At 38.5% G+C, this 19,433-nt stretch overlaps 3 protein-coding genes and 1 pseudogene across 3 annotated transcripts; 2 read left to right on the top strand and 2 right to left on the bottom strand.

The window, feature by feature from the left end:
- LOC133743732 (alpha-N-acetylglucosaminidase-like) lies at positions 1–5,708 on the top strand. Its single transcript, XM_062171761.1, has 19 exons — positions 1–320; positions 577–653; positions 831–1,042; positions 1,187–1,308; positions 1,411–1,496; positions 1,603–1,697; positions 1,939–2,020; positions 2,186–2,292; positions 2,401–2,431; positions 2,543–2,660; positions 2,981–3,028; positions 3,116–3,226; positions 3,418–3,519; positions 3,759–3,857; positions 3,950–4,060; positions 4,357–4,592; positions 4,701–4,938; positions 5,047–5,125; positions 5,232–5,708. The coding sequence occupies exons 1-19, from the start codon at positions 75–77 to the stop codon at positions 5,507–5,509; spliced, it is 2,478 nt and encodes an 825-aa protein (XP_062027745.1). The 5' UTR covers positions 1–74; the 3' UTR covers positions 5,510–5,708.
- An 865-nt stretch (positions 5,709–6,573) lies between these two features.
- On the top strand, positions 6,574–7,214 carry LOC133743601 (uncharacterized). Its single transcript, XM_062171582.1, has one exon. It carries the CDS (start codon positions 6,703–6,705, stop codon positions 6,961–6,963), a length of 261 nt encoding a protein of 86 aa, XP_062027566.1. The 5' UTR covers positions 6,574–6,702; the 3' UTR covers positions 6,964–7,214.
- Positions 7,215–9,915: 2,701 nt separating this feature from the next.
- LOC133707482 (carboxylesterase 15-like) lies at positions 9,916–11,268 on the bottom strand (annotated as a pseudogene).
- A 2,407-nt stretch (positions 11,269–13,675) lies between these two features.
- On the bottom strand, positions 13,676–15,194 carry LOC133707353 (protein PYRICULARIA ORYZAE RESISTANCE 21-like). The gene is made up of 3 exons (XM_062132904.1): positions 15,084–15,194; positions 14,642–14,723; positions 13,676–14,540 (listed from the first exon to the last, which is right to left on the bottom strand). The coding sequence occupies exons 1-3, from the start codon at positions 15,096–15,098 to the stop codon at positions 13,942–13,944; spliced, it is 696 nt and encodes a 231-aa protein (XP_061988888.1). The 5' UTR covers positions 15,099–15,194; the 3' UTR covers positions 13,676–13,941.
- Between the last annotated feature and the right edge of the window lie 4,239 nt (positions 15,195–19,433).

Genomic DNA, 19,433 nt, shown 5'->3' with positions numbered 1-19,433 from the left:
CAGATTCCCTCCTCTTCTTCCTTAATCAACCACCATGATCCTCAGCTTCGCTCACTCGACCTCAAGCCTCTCCAATGGCTCCCTACACATTTCCCGCCATTTCTACCATTACCATCTTCACGCTCTTCTTCTTCTTCACCTTGTGTGTCCTCTCCTCATCATCATCGTCCACCATCGGAGTCGGCTACATATCGAGCGTTCTGGAACTTCAGGACCGCGAGAGGGCCTCTCCCTATGTCCAAGTCGCCGCCGCTCGCGGAGTACTCCGCCGCCTTCTTCCTTCCCAATCCTCCAGCTTCGACTTCCAAATCGTCTCTAAGGTCTTTCAATTTGTATTTTATATCCAACTTTTTATTTTCCTTTATTTTCTTGTAAGTTAAACTTTTAGTACTTTTTGTTTTTGAGCTACAATCTTTATGTTAATGAATGTTAATCACAGAGGTACATGATGATTTTGTATGTTTGTATAATGTGCAAATAGCTGCATGTGTGTATTTTTTGATATGCTTCTAATTCCCTATTGAGAATTTCACACACTCAAGAGTGTTTTTTAATTTTAATGTTTTTAATTTGCAGGAGCAATGTGGTGGTGCTTCCTGCTTTATGATTAAGAACCATCCTTCTTTTCGTAGACGAGGGGATCCACAGATTCTGTATGTAGTCATCTTATTTCTATCACTCCCTTGTGAAACTACACTATACTACACTCTGTGATTCTGTGAATGCATGAAGTTTCAAATCAGTGAAAATTTACACTTATCAAACCATTGGACTGTTATATTGTACCTAAAGTTACATTCATGTGACTTTCAAATCAATGCTTGAACTAGGATTTCCGGAGTCACTGGAGTGGAGATTTTGGCTGGTCTACATTGGTATTTGAAGAATTGGTGTGGCTCACATATATCTTGGGATAAAACTGGTGGTGCGCAACTATTTTCAGTCCCAAAAGCAGGGTTTCTCTCTCATGTAGGAGATGGTGGCATTTTAGTCCAGAGACCTGTTCCTTGGAACTATTACCAGAATGCTGTCACATCTAGCTGTAAGCTGCTACTTTAAAATTGTGTTTACTTCTCCACAGTGTTCGTTACATAGAAGCTATTGTAAAACCTTCTTAAAGTTGTGGCAAATCTCATAGATGTTCTTTTGTGAATTGCGAATGATCTCTCTTTTTCTGCTTCTGAAGATTCTTTGGCTTGGTGGGACTGGAATAGATGGGAGAAGGAGATTGATATGATGGCCCTCCAGGGTATCAATTTGCCACTAGCATTTACAGGTCAAGAGGCTATATGGCAGAAAGTTTTCCAGGTGATTTTCGTTGCTGCTTTAATTTTCCTTGTTAGCACTCGAGCATTAATGAACCAACCAATAGTTGCTCCTTTAACTAATGTGTTATTTGTCCTCTACCAGAAATTTAATATGAGCAAATCAGATTTGGATGATTTCTTTGGAGGCCCTGCATTCCTTGCATGGTCTCGAATGGGAAATTTGCATGGGTGAGTTTGCTCATCTTGTTTAAAAGATAGTTGGGTTGCAATAATTTCTGACTGATAAGAATTGTAGTGTATATGCTTCCTTGATAAAATGAGAACTTTTCTGCAGATGGGGTGGACCTCTCCCGCAAAGTTGGCTTGATCAACAGCTGATTCTACAGAAAAAAATTCTCGACAGAATGTATGAACTTGGAATGACTCCAGGTACTAAACTACTAATATTTCAATTGGATTAAAAGGGAAGAAAATGAATCACATGTTTTTATTTGATTTTATATGGCCTTACAGAGTTACAGATTTGTAACAGCATCACATTGCTGAATAGAGTTATATGATTTTGTAACTACTGAAAATGCTATTTTGAAAAGGGCAAAAAGGATATCAAATTAAATTTCTAACTAGGTGTCGGTTTAACAACCTTGATGTTTGTATTTCTTTTCCTCAGTCCTTCCAGCATTTTCTGGGAATGTTCCTGCAGCACTCAAAACTATATATCCATCAGCAAAGATTACACAGTTAGGAAACTGGTAAGTGCTGCTACATGCTAATCATTTTCCACCAAACTGCATGGGCAATCTCATGCCTTTTTATTGTTTATATCCATATTCCCACACTTATCTCAGCTGAATTCCTTAATACCAACTGAATATATAGTTTTCTGTATATCTTGAATATTTCCGATCTTGCTTCAGGTTTTCTGTTAAGAGTGACCCTAGATGGACCTGCACTTACCTTCTTGATGCAACTGATCCCTTATTTGTTGAAATTGGGAAAACATTCATTGAGGAACAACTAAAAGGTTGGTCACATGAATCATTTGCCCTCCTCCGAAATGTTTTTTCATGCAAGACTTGTGAGAAAAATTCAGTTCTAATTCTTCTCATTGCTGTATTACCTGTTTGATCAGAATATGGAAGGACCAGTCACATTTACAACTGGTATACAGCTTCCTCCATTTTTCTTCTATTATAGTTTGTTCTTCCATTCTTTTTTTCCCCTTGAAATATGCTTTGTAATGTTTGTTAAACTGGTTACTGAACCTGTTCCAGTGATACTTTTGATGAGAATACTCCACCTGTTGATGATCCAGAGTACATCTCTGCATTAGGTAAAACAATATTTAAGGGACTGCAAAGTGGAGATAAGGACGGTGTATGGCTAATGCAGGTAAAAGGAATGACTTGATTTGAGTCTTACTATTAAACTCCGAGTATCTCTTTTATGAGAATGTAGCTAGTTACATTGACAGCCCATTTTCAAACAGATTCCATGCTTTCTTATCTAAGTTTCTCTAGAAATTAGCACATGATACTTTGAGTCATTTTCTTTAAGTCAAATACCTCAGTTATTTACCCACTGTGATTCAGATTTCTTATTTTTCCACTGTCTGATGACTTCCTTATGTGTTATTTACTTGTAGTGTTGCTGGAAAAGTCACTAGACTTTACTATATATGTTTCGGTATACTAATGAGTATACTTCTGCAGGGATGGTTATTTACATATGATCCATTCTGGAGGCCTGCACAGATGAAGGTTATATTTACAATTTTCATCTTTACTGGATATCTTGTTCCCTTTTATTATCTGCTGTCATTAACAATGAAAAATGCTTGTTTGCAGGCACTCTTACATTCTGTTCCTGCAGGGAGGATGGTAGTCCTTGATCTGTTTGCTGAAGTGAAACCGATATGGACTACTTCAGAGCAGTTTTATGGTGTTCCTTACATCTGGAAAGTCATTGCTCCCTTTTATGATTGGGAAATCCCACAGTGTGAATATTTAATTGATTAGCATTTACATAGTGATAGAAACCATATCCATGACTGCCAACATAAAATTTAAACACCAAATAGTCCAACTTATATATGCTCTTCTCTGTTCTTCCCTAGTAGATCCTTACTTACTTTGTTATTCATTACAGGTGTATGCTGCACAACTTTGCAGGAAACGTTGAGATGTACGGCGTTATGGATGCAATAGCATCTGGACCAATTGATGCTTGGACAAGTGAAAACTCAACCATGGTACATTCATAAATTTTTCAAGGCACCTATTATCTGAAGTGAAGTTGCCCCCTGGCCATGGTTCCAGTGATATAAATTTATGATATTCTTACCTCCAATTCTTTCCAACTAGAAAGTGAAAAAGATAAGAAAGAGAAACAGATCTTATTTAAATTGCATCTGAATTCCACTAGTCCTCCTCTTCACATTTTAGAACTTCATTTGGATCTACATTCCTTACTGTCTCTTACTTTCTGAAGGTTGGGGTTGGAATGTCTATGGAAGGTATAGAACAGAACCCTGTTGTTTATGATCTCATGTCTGAGATGGCTTTTCAACAGAACAAAGTTGATGTTAAGGTAAGCTCAACTCATTTCCTAATCCTAGCTAGGATATATACCTACCCTCCTTTTCAATTAAGAGCATTATTCACTCATTTCTACTATTTCAGGACTGGATTAATCTGTATTCAACGAGACGTTATGGTCGTGCAGTTCCTTTAGTGCAACATGCCTGGAGTATATTACATCATACCATCTATAATTGCACTGATGGTGCCTACGTAAGTGGCCGATATATATATATTTCAACTTTTTTTTTCTTTTTTCTTTTTCTGTAGAACAACGTCTTCTCCATTATCAATTTGAAGAGGGCCTTTGATCTCAATCTTCAACTTTGCAAGATTGCACGGCTGGACCTTGTTCCTAGAAGCATGCATACTCTCTGAAACCATAGTTTTTATACCCTCATATATTGTTTGTGCATTTGTCCCATTACTAATAGCTATAAGAACTTAAGAAGTTGTATTTTCACACCTCTGTGCTGAATTTTGATATATATATCCTTGGTTGAGCACAGGACAAAAATAGGGATGTGATTGTGGCATTTCCGGACGTTGATCCATCCTTTATAGCAAGACCGTCTCAAGGTTATTACCAAAATGAAAAATCATTAGTATCAAGAAGATCAGTGCTGAAGGAAATAACTGATTCATTTGAGCGACCTCATTTATGGTACTCGACTTCTGAAGTAGTACATGCATTAGAACTTTTTATTGCAAGTGGCGATGAACTCTCAGAAAGCAACACTTACAGGTAATTAGCCCTTTCAACTTTGGAAATCTGACAACACTGCTCGCGACGACATACAAAACTCTCTTCAGAACTTTTGTAACTAAATTTGTCACATGTAAATGTACTCAGGTATGACCTTGTTGACCTGACTAGACAAGCTTTGGCTAAGTATGCAAATCAGCTGTTTCTGAAGGTCATAGAAGCCTATCATTTAAATGATATCCTTGAAGTAGTTGGCCTCAGCCAGAAGTTTTTGGAACTGGTTGAAGATATGGACACACTCTTAGCATGCCATGATGGATTTCTTCTTGGACCATGGTTGGAAAGCGCAAAGAAACTCGCCCAAGACAAAGAGCAGGAAATACAGGTTTGGATCCCATCGAACTATAAAAGTATAAATCATCATTCATCAACCATACTTATGTTAACAAGCAAAGTGAATTCCTAATTTGATATGATGTGACGAAAAATGCAGTTTGAATGGAATGCTAGAACTCAAATAACTATGTGGTTTGACAACACAGAAGAGGAAGCAAGTCTTCTTCGCGACTATGGTATGAGAAATTGGTGATCCCTTTTCAAAATTCACATCCGATAGATACACAATCAAAGATACTGAAAATCTGTTGTTGTTGTGTTTCTATTTCCCTGTGTTACTAGGAAACAAGTATTGGAGTGGGCTTCTGCGAGACTACTATGGTCCCCGAGCAGCCATATACTTCAAGTATCTGATAAAAAGCTTGGACGAGGGTAATGATTTTGACTTGAAGAACTGGAGGAGGGAGTGGATCAAGCTTACAAATGACTGGCAGAACAGCAGGAACACATTCCCGGTGAAAAGCACCGGAAATGCGGTGACTACTTCTCGGTTGCTTTTCGAAAAGTACTTACGAAGCGCTGACATAGAATCACTGGATGAAGCTGCTATTATGCAATAGCCTATTGATCAAGTAAAGTACTGTATTGTACTCCTTTTAATAAGAAGGGTTTGTATTTTGATTAAATAGTCAAAGGTTGGATTAATCTAAACTGGGAAAGAAAATTAAGAAGGGTCCTCATGCCCGCGCATGCACGCGAGGCATAGTTAATTGTGAGTTATGTAAGAGCCACATGTTTCAGATGGTTTCGTTTTCAGAGTTTGGTCGTTTTCATGCCAGAAATGGAGCTCTGGTGTTGACTAACGGAAATATAACGGAGTTGATGATGAAATTTCGAGGAGGCAACGGAACTTAGCCGCCAAGTATAATTGGACTTTAATTATATGGGCGGGTCGGTGTGTGATAGTCTTAATGTCATTGGTCAAAAGTCTTGTTCTCGATGAATCCAGAAGCTGTGGAAATCTCACACGCTTCGAATCTGGGATATGATGTCTGACTTGTGAGTTAAGTTATTCATCAATGGCTCGTAAGTCCTTCTCTAATCCAACTGCTTCTGGTTAACCGATGGGGCAAAATTAACAAGAATGAATTAGACGTTTATTATATGGGTTCAAAATTTGAAATTTTGCCCTTATTCTTGTTAATTGACGGGAAAAAATTAACAGGAAATAGTGAAACGGTCATTATACGGTTTAAAATTTTTAATTTTTTATATAAATAAATTAAGCAGATAAATCGATTGAAACTCGTGAGATCAATAAAAATCAACAAACTACAGCTCATAATCAAGCTCTATTAATTTTCTCTAAATAATGGATGAGTGCAATATTCTTTCTAAATTTCACATAAAGATACCAAATACCTGAAAGACTTGTAGTTAGCTTCACATTATAAAGTCGAGATTATATTACCAATCTAAGAAAGGAAAATAAGGAACGAAATTGTTGACTTAAATATCAGCCACTCCTACCTCAACACGTATCACCAAAATTAGTTTTCTCTTTTTTCTTAAAAAAAAAATAAATATTTTTCCTCATTAACGTCCATCACGTGTCCCAATTCAAAGATTGGTTAAGTTTGCTGAGGTTGGACCAACTACTATAAAACCTTCCCCCGTCTCTCTTGTCTGTTGTAAACACATATCATCGTCGTCGTCACTTACGACCATTTCTCAAACCCCTTCCCCAATCTCTCTCTAAATCTCCCTCTTTTCAGCTCCTCCGGCGCCGGTGAACAATCGACTAAATCGAGCGATGGATCACGGAGACAAGAAATCGAATGGTTACGAGACGACGTCATGGGCAGACCAGTGGGACTACACCAACAACTCGTCGTACCCTGTGGACGTCAAAGGCGGCGAGGGAACCGCCGCCAAGTGCAAGCAGAAGGTCGGCGAAGGCCTCGTGAAGACTAAAGCCGTCGCCTCCACCGGAGTCAAGAAGGTCAAGGATGGCGCCTCCTCCGGTTTCCAGTGGATCAAGGACAAGTATCAGAAGACCACCCAGAAACGCTGATGCATGATTCAGTAATCTTTCATTAAATCACACCAGTTTTTCTTCCATCATCTCTTATCTATATCATTCACAGACACAGAGAGTTTGATTTTGTTCTTCTAGCTTTTTCGTAATTATGATGATTTTTGTTGCTGTTCATTCTCTGGATTGGAATTCGTTGATTGATTCGTAGTGGCGTTGTCGATCTGATGTACAGAATAATATGACTTTTTCTTAGATTGATGAATTTGGTGATGATGATTCGATGAAGATGTTATTGGATTTTGGTATCTGACGGTTGTCATACAGATTGAACCTTCTCATTTTTTTTTTTTTTTTTTTTGGCAAGCGCTCTTTTTGGCCAGAAACACGGGTAGATAAATTTTCATTGACCAAAATTAAATTACAGCTACTCATCAACTATATATGACAGCGTCTACCGAATTAGGATATTAGTGCTGTATTTTGCATTAGAAAATAAGTAGTTTTTTTTTTTTTTTTTGAAGGAATTAGAAAATAAGTAGTGAAGTGTAAAATTACCTAACAAAAAGTATGAACTGTTTTTCTTAAACTAACAAGATGAGGTTTTCGGGGGACTCTAAGATATCTTCCATATATGCATCTTATATAGGATTTATAAATTCTAAAGATTTTTTTTATAAGCTTTATAAACTTCAAGTGTAACAAGAATAACTTCTTCTTGTTGTTTTAGAAATTGATCTGATTAGTGTCAAGAGGCCTTGCTAATTGCTATGCACATGTTTTCTCATGAAGATTCAATTTTTCATTTTTAATATATTGAATTCATATGCTTAAATAATATGACAGATTTTTTTTAGGGGAACGAAATCATGTTTCATTAATACATAGCGACATCACTACATCAAGTTAGAGGAATTCAAAAATTCCTCGTATTACATCTCAATGCACAAAATCAGATTGCGTAAATTAAGCGGAACTACCCAAAGTAAACGAAAACAAACTAAGAAAGAAAACAGAAAAAAAGACTTAAAAACTCCAACACATGTCCAACCCTAAATCAGAGCCACTAACTTGACAAGCGTTGACGCCTAAGACCCTCCTGATGTACATCGCCACTCATCAACCAGCAAAACAGCTACAACCCAGGGCCGAACAAAGAGAGAGTACTTATTGTAAGCAGGAAAAAAACTCAGCTACCTCACAACAATCCAAAACAGGCCCAATCCAAAAGATGGAGCAAAGGAAAAGGTCAGCCCAGCAGGCCCAACCGGCCCACTACCCTCGGCCTAAACCAAGTCCTAGTATGAAACTAGGCTGCCTGAGCCGGAGATCGAGCTCAACCAGTCTGGCGCACCTCCGTCACCTACTGAGCCAGTTTAGTCACCAATTGAGCTAGTTTCGTCGCAATCACTGTCCCAATCCGCCTCGAAGACTCCTTTCCGACTAACACTGAACCCATCCACCTTCCTGCACCCTCCAAATCGACAGGCTACAAGCCATCAGAGACAGCCACCAATCACCGATCCAGGGGCCGCCCCCGATCTTCCACCATAGTTGTGGTTTAGGGAGGAACTCTGAGACCCCGACTTGGATTCAAACAACCACGATAAGATCGCCGCCCCCAAAATCGAGCACGATCAACCGGCACCCACCCTCAACCACCTCAATAGAAATCGCCGCGAGTCGGGGCCTTTATTGCCTCGACTTTCCATCAAGCAACCAATCCGAAACAACGCTGTCAACGAACTAAGAAGACACCACCGCCTCTTCGTATCCTCACCGCCGCTATCCCGTTGCCGCCTGGTCTAGGGACTGAGAGATCGCCGCCGCCAGCATGCGAAACCCTAGGTTTCGCCTAAACGAGGTCGCTCCAAAATCCCCGGAGGCCTCCCCTCAGTATGTTAAGATAGATGATATGACAGATTTGATAACATATATAATGAAATATGGTTCCGTAACGGTTGATAAGTATCTAGACTTTGTTAACATTAGTTTTTTCTTAGAATTTGCTTTTAATCTAAACTCACCATTTGTAAAGCATGATTTTTAGAACATATTTTAATGAACAAAACTCAAAAACCTCAAATAATTTTTATTTATTTATGAATTTTCTTGTTTTCTAACTTTGAAAATCGTATAAGAAAGTTACATCATAATTTTTGTATTCTCTCAGGCCGAGAAGTGTTCAAAAATCATGGGTAAAAAGAAAATTTGGTAAGAAAATGCGATTTTAACAAAAAATAGTTGTTGGTTTTGGAGTCCATTTGGGCCATGTATAATTTTCAGGTCAATCCAGCCCATTTCACTCGACACTAATTAATTCGACTCCCCAGTTGAGCCCGCCAAATCCAACATCGGCGAAATTGCCGCCAAGCCCAATCTCTGAATCACAATTGTAGCCCATAATTGATCGAGAAAAAGGAACAATTACTTGAAGCAGAGACGTTGGTAAGGCGCATCGATGGTTTATCTCTGACATTTGTTTCATTGTGGAGAAAAATGGAGGCCGGGTTCAAGTTCACATCTCCGTTCATCCTGTACCAGAATTCGAAGTATGATTATATGTCCAATTTCAGATCGACCAAAGGGTTGGTTTTTCCAATGGCATTTCTCTTTGGATTTGAGATGAGACTCTTCCACTGTGTCATTAATTTCTGGTCTGGTCCTGCTTTAAACCTATTCTAGGGAAGTAATGCATATATCATCAAGGGCTTACATGGAAGCGAATAGTACTTTCAATAGTAGCGCAATTCTAAAGCTACGTACTTTACATGAAAATATGCATGCTATACTTTAGGCCTTGCTTTATTCAAGAATAGCTTCTTGAAAATCTCATCCTCTATTATTGCATAACCATAATTAGACTAGCTTAAATACCTCTAACTTACTATCTATGGACTATGGAAAGTAGTCATTACGTACCCTTATTCTTGAAACTCTAAAAGCCTTTTTAACTACTAACATTAGTACATCGAAAGCCTCTTCTGTGGATCTTGGTCCGCCTGCATCCGGGCATATTTTTGGCGCGTGAGTAACACGCACGCTGCCAATCTAACTGTGGTCCACCTACACCTTGGTCCACAATAGAATTTTCGTAGTACATCTCCCTTACATATATGCCTTTTTATAAATATTACAGCTTAGATAGCAGAATACACGCATGTAAAACTTATAGGTAAACGTATATGGAAAAGACAAATCCAACTTATATAACATGGCTAGAAGAGTTTTATTGCTAGCTGAGACTAGCTGGTAAAATAAGAACGGAAGGATTAATAGCAAACATCATATGCAGACCATTTAAACGCTTCTTAACGAACTCTACGATCTCAGAAACAAGACTTTCCATTGGGACAGTCGCGCGTGGGTCAATGTTCGCCCCAAGATGAAAACCATGACCCATTTCAGGGAGACTCAAAAGCTGCACATCCTGGTTAGCCTTCTTCATGGCCTCATAGTACTCCATCTGAGTGGACTTAAAGTTGTCGATCGTCCCAACGAAAACAAGCATCGGAGGCAGCTTCAGACTATCCAAAGGCGGGGCTAATGAACCCATCGGACATGTAATCGGATGGTCCTTGGTTGACCCTACCGGAAGTGACAAGCTGAACAAATTGTCCGCCATAGCTACGTTAAAAAACTCAGACTCCGGCTGTTCCAACTCCGACTTGCTCCTCGTTTCCCTCACAAAGCCAGGTTGGATAAGTATCCCACCGGATCCGATAACTTGAACTGACCCAAATCCGCATTCCCTGCGCGAGCATCCACTTCATGGACTATGTTTCCTCCTGAACTATCCCCTATGAGGAAAATGCGGTTCAAGTCTGCATGGTCATTTAGCCACGGTTCATACGAATCACCTTGAGCCACAGATCGGAGCCAGAGGAGAGCATTGAAACTGTCGTCGATCTGAGCTGGGAGGAGGTGCTCGGGTGCTTGTCTTAGATAGACGGAGACAACAATAGCGTTGGCCGCACGGGCGACTTTGGTGTAGATATAGTAGTACATGTACCAATCCGCTTCGCAAATGCAAAAGCCACCTCCATGAAAATGAAGGAATACTGGTAGCTTAGTCTCGTCGACATTATCCTCCGGCTTTCTCTCCGGGAGGTATATTCGGACTTGATGGCCGGAAGCTTTGTCAGTGATCACGTCTTCTGTGGCAACGCCTTCGATGAATTCCTCGTGAGGTGGAACCGGCTTTCATAGGAAATTGAACTCAGGGGGTCCTGCCCATGTCCGGTCGATTGAGCCGTCGTCATAGACTCTAAGCCAACTAGACGCTTGAAGAACCACCTTCTTCTCTTGGACCATGGTCTTGGTTTGCACGGACTAAAAGATGGAGTATTAGCGTATATATAGACTTGGAATGAATTAATCAATATATGTTCCTGCCGGGGGCAAAAAAAAAAACCGAATTAGTATATGCATTGAGAACTACCTGGTAGAAGTTGGCAAGCACCATCACTATCTGGTTTTCTACTCTTATAAAGAAATCATTAAGAGTAAACAAAATAGATTCTACGTACCAACTGGATGACTCAAGCCATATATTAACAGAGCTGACTTGATTTCCATATATATCATAAGCATGTGTATATATAATTGTATACTTAATGTATAAAATAACGTGTATATACGCTTTTACATTATTTAGTAATGCTTATTCAGACTGGTCCAACTTGATGTGCAATTATGCGCCATACATTAATTAATAGCTCGTCAGTAATAGACTACCAAGTCGATCACATCATACAAGAGCTATAGTATGATTTTTCTTTCATTTAGATTAATGGCCCTAGCTCCCTCGTTGTCTTTAGTTGGGCAATTATATTAAATTTGAAGATCTGACATCAAGTTTCTTATTAAAGGCCGGTCAATACCTTTTTTTTTAAGGTTAATAGGGAAGATGTGTTAAACATAAACCTAACACAGACGTAGATCAAGCATTTCGATCAATTGATCAGCCACCATATAGAATGGAAGATCAGTACATGCCGTAAGTTAACACAGAACAAATCACGTTGCCAGAACAGTAATGATACTTACAAATACTACTTGTCATAAGAATGAAAGGAAAAAATAAATAGATAGTTAGTCGACTCTAAACAAGGTCACGATTTGCACAAATAAATCCATTTCAGGCTCCCATTCTCCCAATATTCCAATTTGTTATGTCCATCTTGATTCTTTTAGTGTGGTCTCTAAAACAGAAACTATAGGTTTACTTGAAATATTAACTAGCAACAGAAAGAGTGGTAAACAAAACAAACATTTACCCAAAAAGTCCACTTAAAGGGGATGTCGATCTCTCTCAACCTAGATGAGTAGTACTGTAGTAAGTGTGTGGCTTTCTTTGACAAGACAAGGACATTCAAGCCAGGCATTTCAAGTCATAAGCATGTTTATATTCGGATCGTAGCTAACCTCAGATTGCTTAATTTGGCTCGATTAATTACTCCTTAAGCAAAAGCTAGAGTTGTAGGCTTGTAGCCGAGTAGCCGATAATAAAACTTCTTCTTTTGTAAGAGCATTAATTTGACGTAAATTCAAGAGACAAATAACATCAGTGATATTATTCGGAGACAAAAAAACTCACCCATCGGATTGAAACAGATCAAGCCCCGACCACCTAGACCAAAATAACACCTTTGTAATTCAGACAAGAACAGATCGCTGGGGAAGATTCTAACCTTGGTGATGGGTTGTTGGCGAGATAAAGCTTTGTGTTGAATGAAAAATAAAAAGCAGAAGAAGATGGAGAAAGAAACAGAGGGAGAAGAAGAATTTTTTTTGTTTTGGTCTGAAGAGGGAGAAGATTCTACAGTATTACTTGAGAGAAGAAACATAGTTTTTAATAAAGCAAAGGATGCGATTAGCAATTTAATTGTTTTTTTTTATCAAGAAAGCTTGGCCAGCACTTGTTATCAAGGCCTGCAAGAAATGTAGCATTGTCAGTTAGACATGTTAGTCTATTGATAGATCATTTTATGTTAAAAATAAGCAGCCACCTCCTACTGAAGAGGCGCTATACTCTTGAAGTAGCAGCTGAAAATGGTTCGATTTCTTGTACTTCAATTAAGCCAGAAGTATACTAAAAAATTATCCGAACGTGAGTTTTTATATCTCATTCATGTTTTTCCGATCTTTGTTGAATTTCCAGGAAGGATAACTTACCACTTCCTGAACGATTGAAGGACTAAGATCGAATCTCCTATATTGTTCGTCATTTGTATCGTCTCAATAAGGCAATTAAGTAAGTGAACATATTCACATTGTTAATATCATAACTTGTTAATATCATAACTAATTAAGTGATCTTGTACTTCTGAACAGTTAATGGTTTATGATTTCAACTGCTGCAGGAGTGGAGTAAACATCAAAAGGCGCCTTTGTTGGGGTTTTGGGTTTATTCGACGACTTTGAATGGGGTATGGACTTGTTTGAGTCATTTGGGCTTTACTACATTCATTTTAATGACAATTTGAAGCGTATCCCCAAACTTTCTGTTGAGTGGTACCAAGCTTTCCTTCAGAGAAATGAGACCCAAGTTAAACAGTAATTACAGTGATTAGCGATTACTTCTTGGCAGATAATTGTCTATGTACTGCAAACTCGATCCAAATTCTCTCTCCTGCATATTCAGATTCCCTAAAACAAAAAGCATATATGCATGCAAATAATTGAAAACGCATATATATGCATGCAAACATATGTGCAGGACAAAATATGCAAATAATTTTTGGAAACTTCTATTTCATTAATATTCGAATAAAAATTGTAACAACTTCATTTTGGAAACTTCTATAATGGATGGCTGGATAATCTGATCGCGACTTGTCCACTACCGTCACCAACCATACTTTATTCTTTACTTTCGTTCTATATATAAAACAACAACAGAGTACAACTTTAACATGCACTCTCAAAATGAAGGACCACCGAGCTGGAAACTTTCCCACAAAGGCAGCAAAAGGCACAGTACGTATACAGGTAGCTAGGTACGTACGTATGCTTTTACATAATGGCGCATACTTGGGGATTTTCTTCACTGAAACAATGGGGGCGGGTCACGCAGTAACTCCTCCCACCGCCGTAACTATCATAGACCGGCCTTCCGTAGTAGCCATCGTACTGTGTGTAAGGGGCAGGCCCACTGTAACCGTACCCAGTTTCGCAGGGACCACCAGGACGCCCTTCGTAACAATCCATACAACACGGGTTCAACGGCCGCGGACGGCAAGCAGGAACCGGCGCCGGAGCCGGAGCACCATACCCAGTTTCGCAGGGACCACCATGACGCCCTCCGTAACAATCCATACAACACGGGTTCACCGGCCGCAGAGGGCAAGCAGGTACCGGCGCCGGAGCTGGTTTCGGAGCAGGAGCGGGAGCAGGTTTCGGAGCCGGAGTCGGAGCAGGTTTCGGAGCCGGAGCCGGAGCAGGTTTCGGAGCCGGAGAAGGAGGCTTGGGCTTCTGGGGCTCTTTGATCTCGATGCTCGTAATGGCGACACCTCCTTTGCAGCATAGCTTGTCCCTGATCTTTTCAGGACAGCAGCAGACCACTTTGATAATCACCTGGTTGTTCTTCTCGTCGTACATCTGGTCTCGTATTTCTCTTGTTCACAAAATCCAACACCAATACCACAAATCACTCTGTTTACGTTTTTCACAATATATATATGAACCGAACTGGAAGAGAAAAAGAGAGACTCACGAGGGAATTTACAGAGGACTTTCTTGACCTTCCTGTAGCATTTTTCACACTGAAGGTCTACCTTCAGAATCATTATAGTCACCTGACATTAATACAATCATTTGCAGACATTAGATAGATATAGAAAGGAGGTTACTTTTTTTTTTTTTTAACAAGAAGGGCGTGATTAAGAATTGATCGAGGTTGATGTTCTCGGGTTTGAAGATGAGAAATCGAATCCATCAGGTTCTGTGTTTCTGATAGAAGAATGATGGATTGAGTAGCATGTGACAAATTGAAGAAGAAACAGCGCAAAAAATTGAGAATTAAAATAATTGGTAGCAGCCGCAAAAAATACATATTGGGAGGAGCAGAATTGATCGAATGGGTTAGCTAGTAATCTATATCATAAGGAAAAAGAAATGGAAAAACATAAACAACTTTCTAGTGCATAGAGAAATACCTTATTTTCGCCCATTGTTGTAGCAGTGAGTGCTCGATGAGATGGGATCAGACGTTCAGAACAAAGCCTCAGCTAAAATGATTGAATATACTGGCGGAACTGCTATATATATATGGTGAAGGCCTGAAGGGGTCTAGACCCGCCCCCCCCCCCCCCCCCCAATGTCAACATCTGACATTTCTTCACTTAATCTACTAAATATAGTTATATACCTCATACAACTGAATTAAACTTAGCCTTAATTAAATATTGATTAGGTTTAGAATATCTTGCAATTAATTATCATTTATGTCTAGCTTATTCAATTATCTTATTAATATGAAACTTAACTTAATAAGATGCGTCAGAATTGTTAAATTTAATATTATAATTATGCCCTCATGTTTTATATCTCGATTCCCTCTTCAAGTTTCAAATCCTGGTTTCAGGCCCCTGATTGAATATATAGGACGGGAGTCAGTCAGTGCATGAGCCGAGTTGGCATATAAATTGAGCAACTGGGTCTGAGTGGAAGAGAGGAAGAGATAGGAGTATGAGGAGGAGGAGGAGGAGGAGGTTATAAAATTATGGGAACACTGACGTCGTTATTACGTACGTCGTTATTGGAAGTTGATTTCATGCTTCGATCACCGACGTTGTCGCTATAGGGAAAATAGTGGGGTACGTTTCTGATGGCTAAAGTTTGCAAAAGTCGCAGTTGCATTGTGGCTGGCTTATCAGGCAGATGACACATCCTAGCACAGCTAATCATAGTCGAAAATTTAACATTATCAGGTTTAACAACTCTCTCAAGTATCTCATAAAACAGCTTCTCTGCTCTCTCCAAATCCTTACGCTTCATAAAAACTTTCGGGGTCACATTATAGAGAACCACTTCCCTCTTTGGTTTAAACCTCTGCTGAAAGTACGTACTTGAGAACAAGCAACGCATTTTCGGGATTAACCATATTATTGACAACAAGCACAGCATCTTATTGTTCCAAAACCCTATCAGGCTATCACCTAACACTATCACAAAACTGAGCTAATAACACCATTGTGAATGGTGTGGATTGAAGCTAAAGACACCCATGATTGGTGTGGAATTAATAGCCACCCTCTTACACACTAATTAAGGGAGGGTGAGCTTTTGCTGGCGTGACAAACACTCAAAAAGGAACTACCACTTTTTTGGTGGACTTCCAAACTGTGGACCCATTACCAGAAAACACACTTTTTAGTTTTTAACAATGGTTACTGCAATATTTCAAATTAAAAAAAAAAATTAAAATTATTATACAAATTAAATAGTTCTTATCAAATTCACTTTTGTGAAAGAAAAAAATTGGCAGCCTTAATTCTAGGCATTATATCTGCAATTCTTCTCCTCCATGGATGACTGCATCAAATAAAATGGAAGCAATATTTAGACAATATAAGACTTACATAGCCATAATATGAAATATCAACTAAAATTTTTTGTTGTGGAACAATTAAAATTTGAACACACAAGCTTAAGGAAATGGTTATATGATTACCTTATATATGCTGATCTCCAAAAGAAACTGTCTAGCAAGTAATCTGTCAAGTACTAGTAACAACAGGTCCTGCTTGGCATGCAATCAATAGATGGTCTCCTTCCAGCATAGTTCTTTGCATTCATTTCTTTAGAAAACTCCATTGGGAACTCAATATCCATTGGCTGTTGATCACTTGATCCAAAACAAGAGCTTTATAGTCATTAGATTCCTGAGAAAAAATGCAATAAAAAAACTGTTATAATCTATTGTAAATAATTCTATGACATTTATCATTACATGGTGGGCATCTAGTTGTTTCTGTTTTCTACCAAATTTAAAGGGGAACAACTGCAAATCAGAAACCAACTATGTGGCTCAAACTCATTTATTATATATCTATATTACAAAGCTAATGACTTGGAAAGTATATTGGCTAGACATAGAGAATACAACAAGGAAATTATAACTTCTCTCACATCAACAAAGTGAAAATTTAGAAAGACTGCTCACAGTGTAGCACCTATGAAGAATATCACATTCCTCCTAAAAATTCAGATTTAAGGCTACAAAGTAATTTACAAAAGGAAACACTGAATTGGTGGAGAAAGTATGTACCACCAAAGGCCAAGATACATAGTCAATGTCACAAAGTATAATGCTATACCATTTGCTTGCAAAATTCACAGGTTATATTAGAACAGGAAACTTCGAATATACAAGTGCAACTCTAGTACTACAATATAGCAGTCAAGTCAAACAAAGGAGAGCTCATGGCATAGGCTCCTTGATTTCCCTGCACCAACAAATCATTAAACTACAGTAATCTCCTTAATATAAACTACCGAAATTGTATTTTATTAAAATATTCTTTTGAATTCTGGCAATTATATGTGAAGCCATTACAACATATTTCATAGAAATTCTCAACAAGCTAGCACAATCCTAGAGGGCAATCTATAACGCCAACATATATAGTTTCTAAAGCCTGTCTCTCCCAACACACAAAAAACTGTCCATTTCTGTAGACTCACCTACCTTAGAAGCAATTCAACTTTGAACTCTAACTCTGCATAAATAAAAACATATAACCAGAAATTAATACATGTTATCTCAAAGCAACGTTGCTTCGAGATAACATGTATTAATCAGCATACAACGCTAATTGCTTGTATTGCTAAAAATCAATACCTAATGTAGTTCTCCTGGTTCAATTCTACAACTTGATAATTTCAGCACTCAAATAACACAAAGCCATCAGAATTGAACTTGCTCTAACTCAAATACAACGTACATAAATAGAGAAGCAAAAACTACCTCCAAATCGATGCCGAGAGTCTTAGCGACATGTCGCATGATGGAGTGGCATGAATATGTTCGGGTGTTTCTAAATGTACCCAGCAAAAATCTTAGTACACCCAGCAAATTTATTTATTTAAAAATATATCTAATTAAACAATCTAGTTTCCCAAACTGACCTTACCTTGTACCCAGCAAAAGAAAAAATTTGCCGGCGTTTTTAATTCCTTATACCAATCGTCCAACCCTCACTCTTCTGTGATTTTGATTAACCTGTCATTTTTTTTTTTTTGAAAAGCATGGATTAACTAATTCACGTCTTGTCCTTTGATCACTACTCTTGGGCCTCTCCTTTGCTGTCCGCTTTGAGAATAGTTTTCATGGAATCTTTTCTGCAATTTCTGGTTTCTGGGTTCTTTCAAGATGGGGTTTTTGAGAAAGCTACATTAAATGAGACCAGAGGTAATGGGGTTCTTTCAAGATTGGGTTTTTGACCACACTTGCCACTTGTGTTGTGAGGTCACACATCTACCTTTCCTGGAGGAATGCAAATTGGGATTTGTGGGGATCGGAGAATTGGCTGTGGAATGTCAACTCTCATGCAAACTCTTTTCCGAGTCGTCGATCTTGATGCTAGCCGGATTTTGATAGATGGCATCAATATCTCTTCTATTGAATTGCATGATCTGCTGTCTAATCTAAGCATTATCCCTCAGAAACGAACCATGTTCGAAGGAACTGTACGAAGCAATCTAGTTTCTCCTGTTGATTGAAGCTCTCTAAAATAGTAATGGTTGACATAGCTGTCTGCCTTCTCCTAGACCCACTTCATCGTTGTGTTCATAAAATAAGGATAGTTTAGGAAATTAGGTGATTTAATTAGATATATTTAAAAATAAATAAATCTGTTGGGTATGCTTAGAACTTTGTTGGGTACATTTAGAAACACCCATATGTTCATACCTCTATTCACTGGCGGATGCACGTGGAGACCAGTGAGGCAATGGCCCCAGTGAAAATTTGGTTTTTGCTCAATGGTGATTCATTTTTATGTTATATCTATGTTTGGCCCCCAGACTTAATCATATACACACACACACTAATTTTCAATCTTAACCCTTGACAAGAAAGGAAAATCTGCAACCCTGCCACAATTAACGAGATCTTTAAATAAAGTGTAATTAAACAATATTGTCATATTGAAATGGAACTTACTTTATTTGGCTTCTTGCTTCTATAAGCTATTAGTTAGCTATTTCTCTTATATTTCTTATTTTGCATGATTTTAAAGTGTTTCTTGAATTCATGGACTAAGTTTTCTTTCTCTTTCTAGTAGTGCCACATATGAATCTATGATACCAACATTTTTTTTGTTTTTGTTTTTTTGAATAGGCCCACAGGGCGAGAAAATATATTCATCACAAGCCAGAATAGGCCATTACATACCCTCCCGATGCCATTTAAGGGCATAGACAGACAAGAAGTTAGTGGCAGTACCCACAATGGTACATAGAAATAGACCTACCCATTATACAATCAAATACGTAGAGATAGC

This window comes from Rosa rugosa, chromosome 4, assembly GCF_958449725.1.
Source record: "Rosa rugosa chromosome 4, drRosRugo1.1, whole genome shotgun sequence".
NCBI classification, from domain to species: Eukaryota; Viridiplantae; Streptophyta; class Magnoliopsida; order Rosales; family Rosaceae; genus Rosa; species Rosa rugosa.
This window is presented reverse-complemented; position numbering and strand designations above follow the sequence as displayed.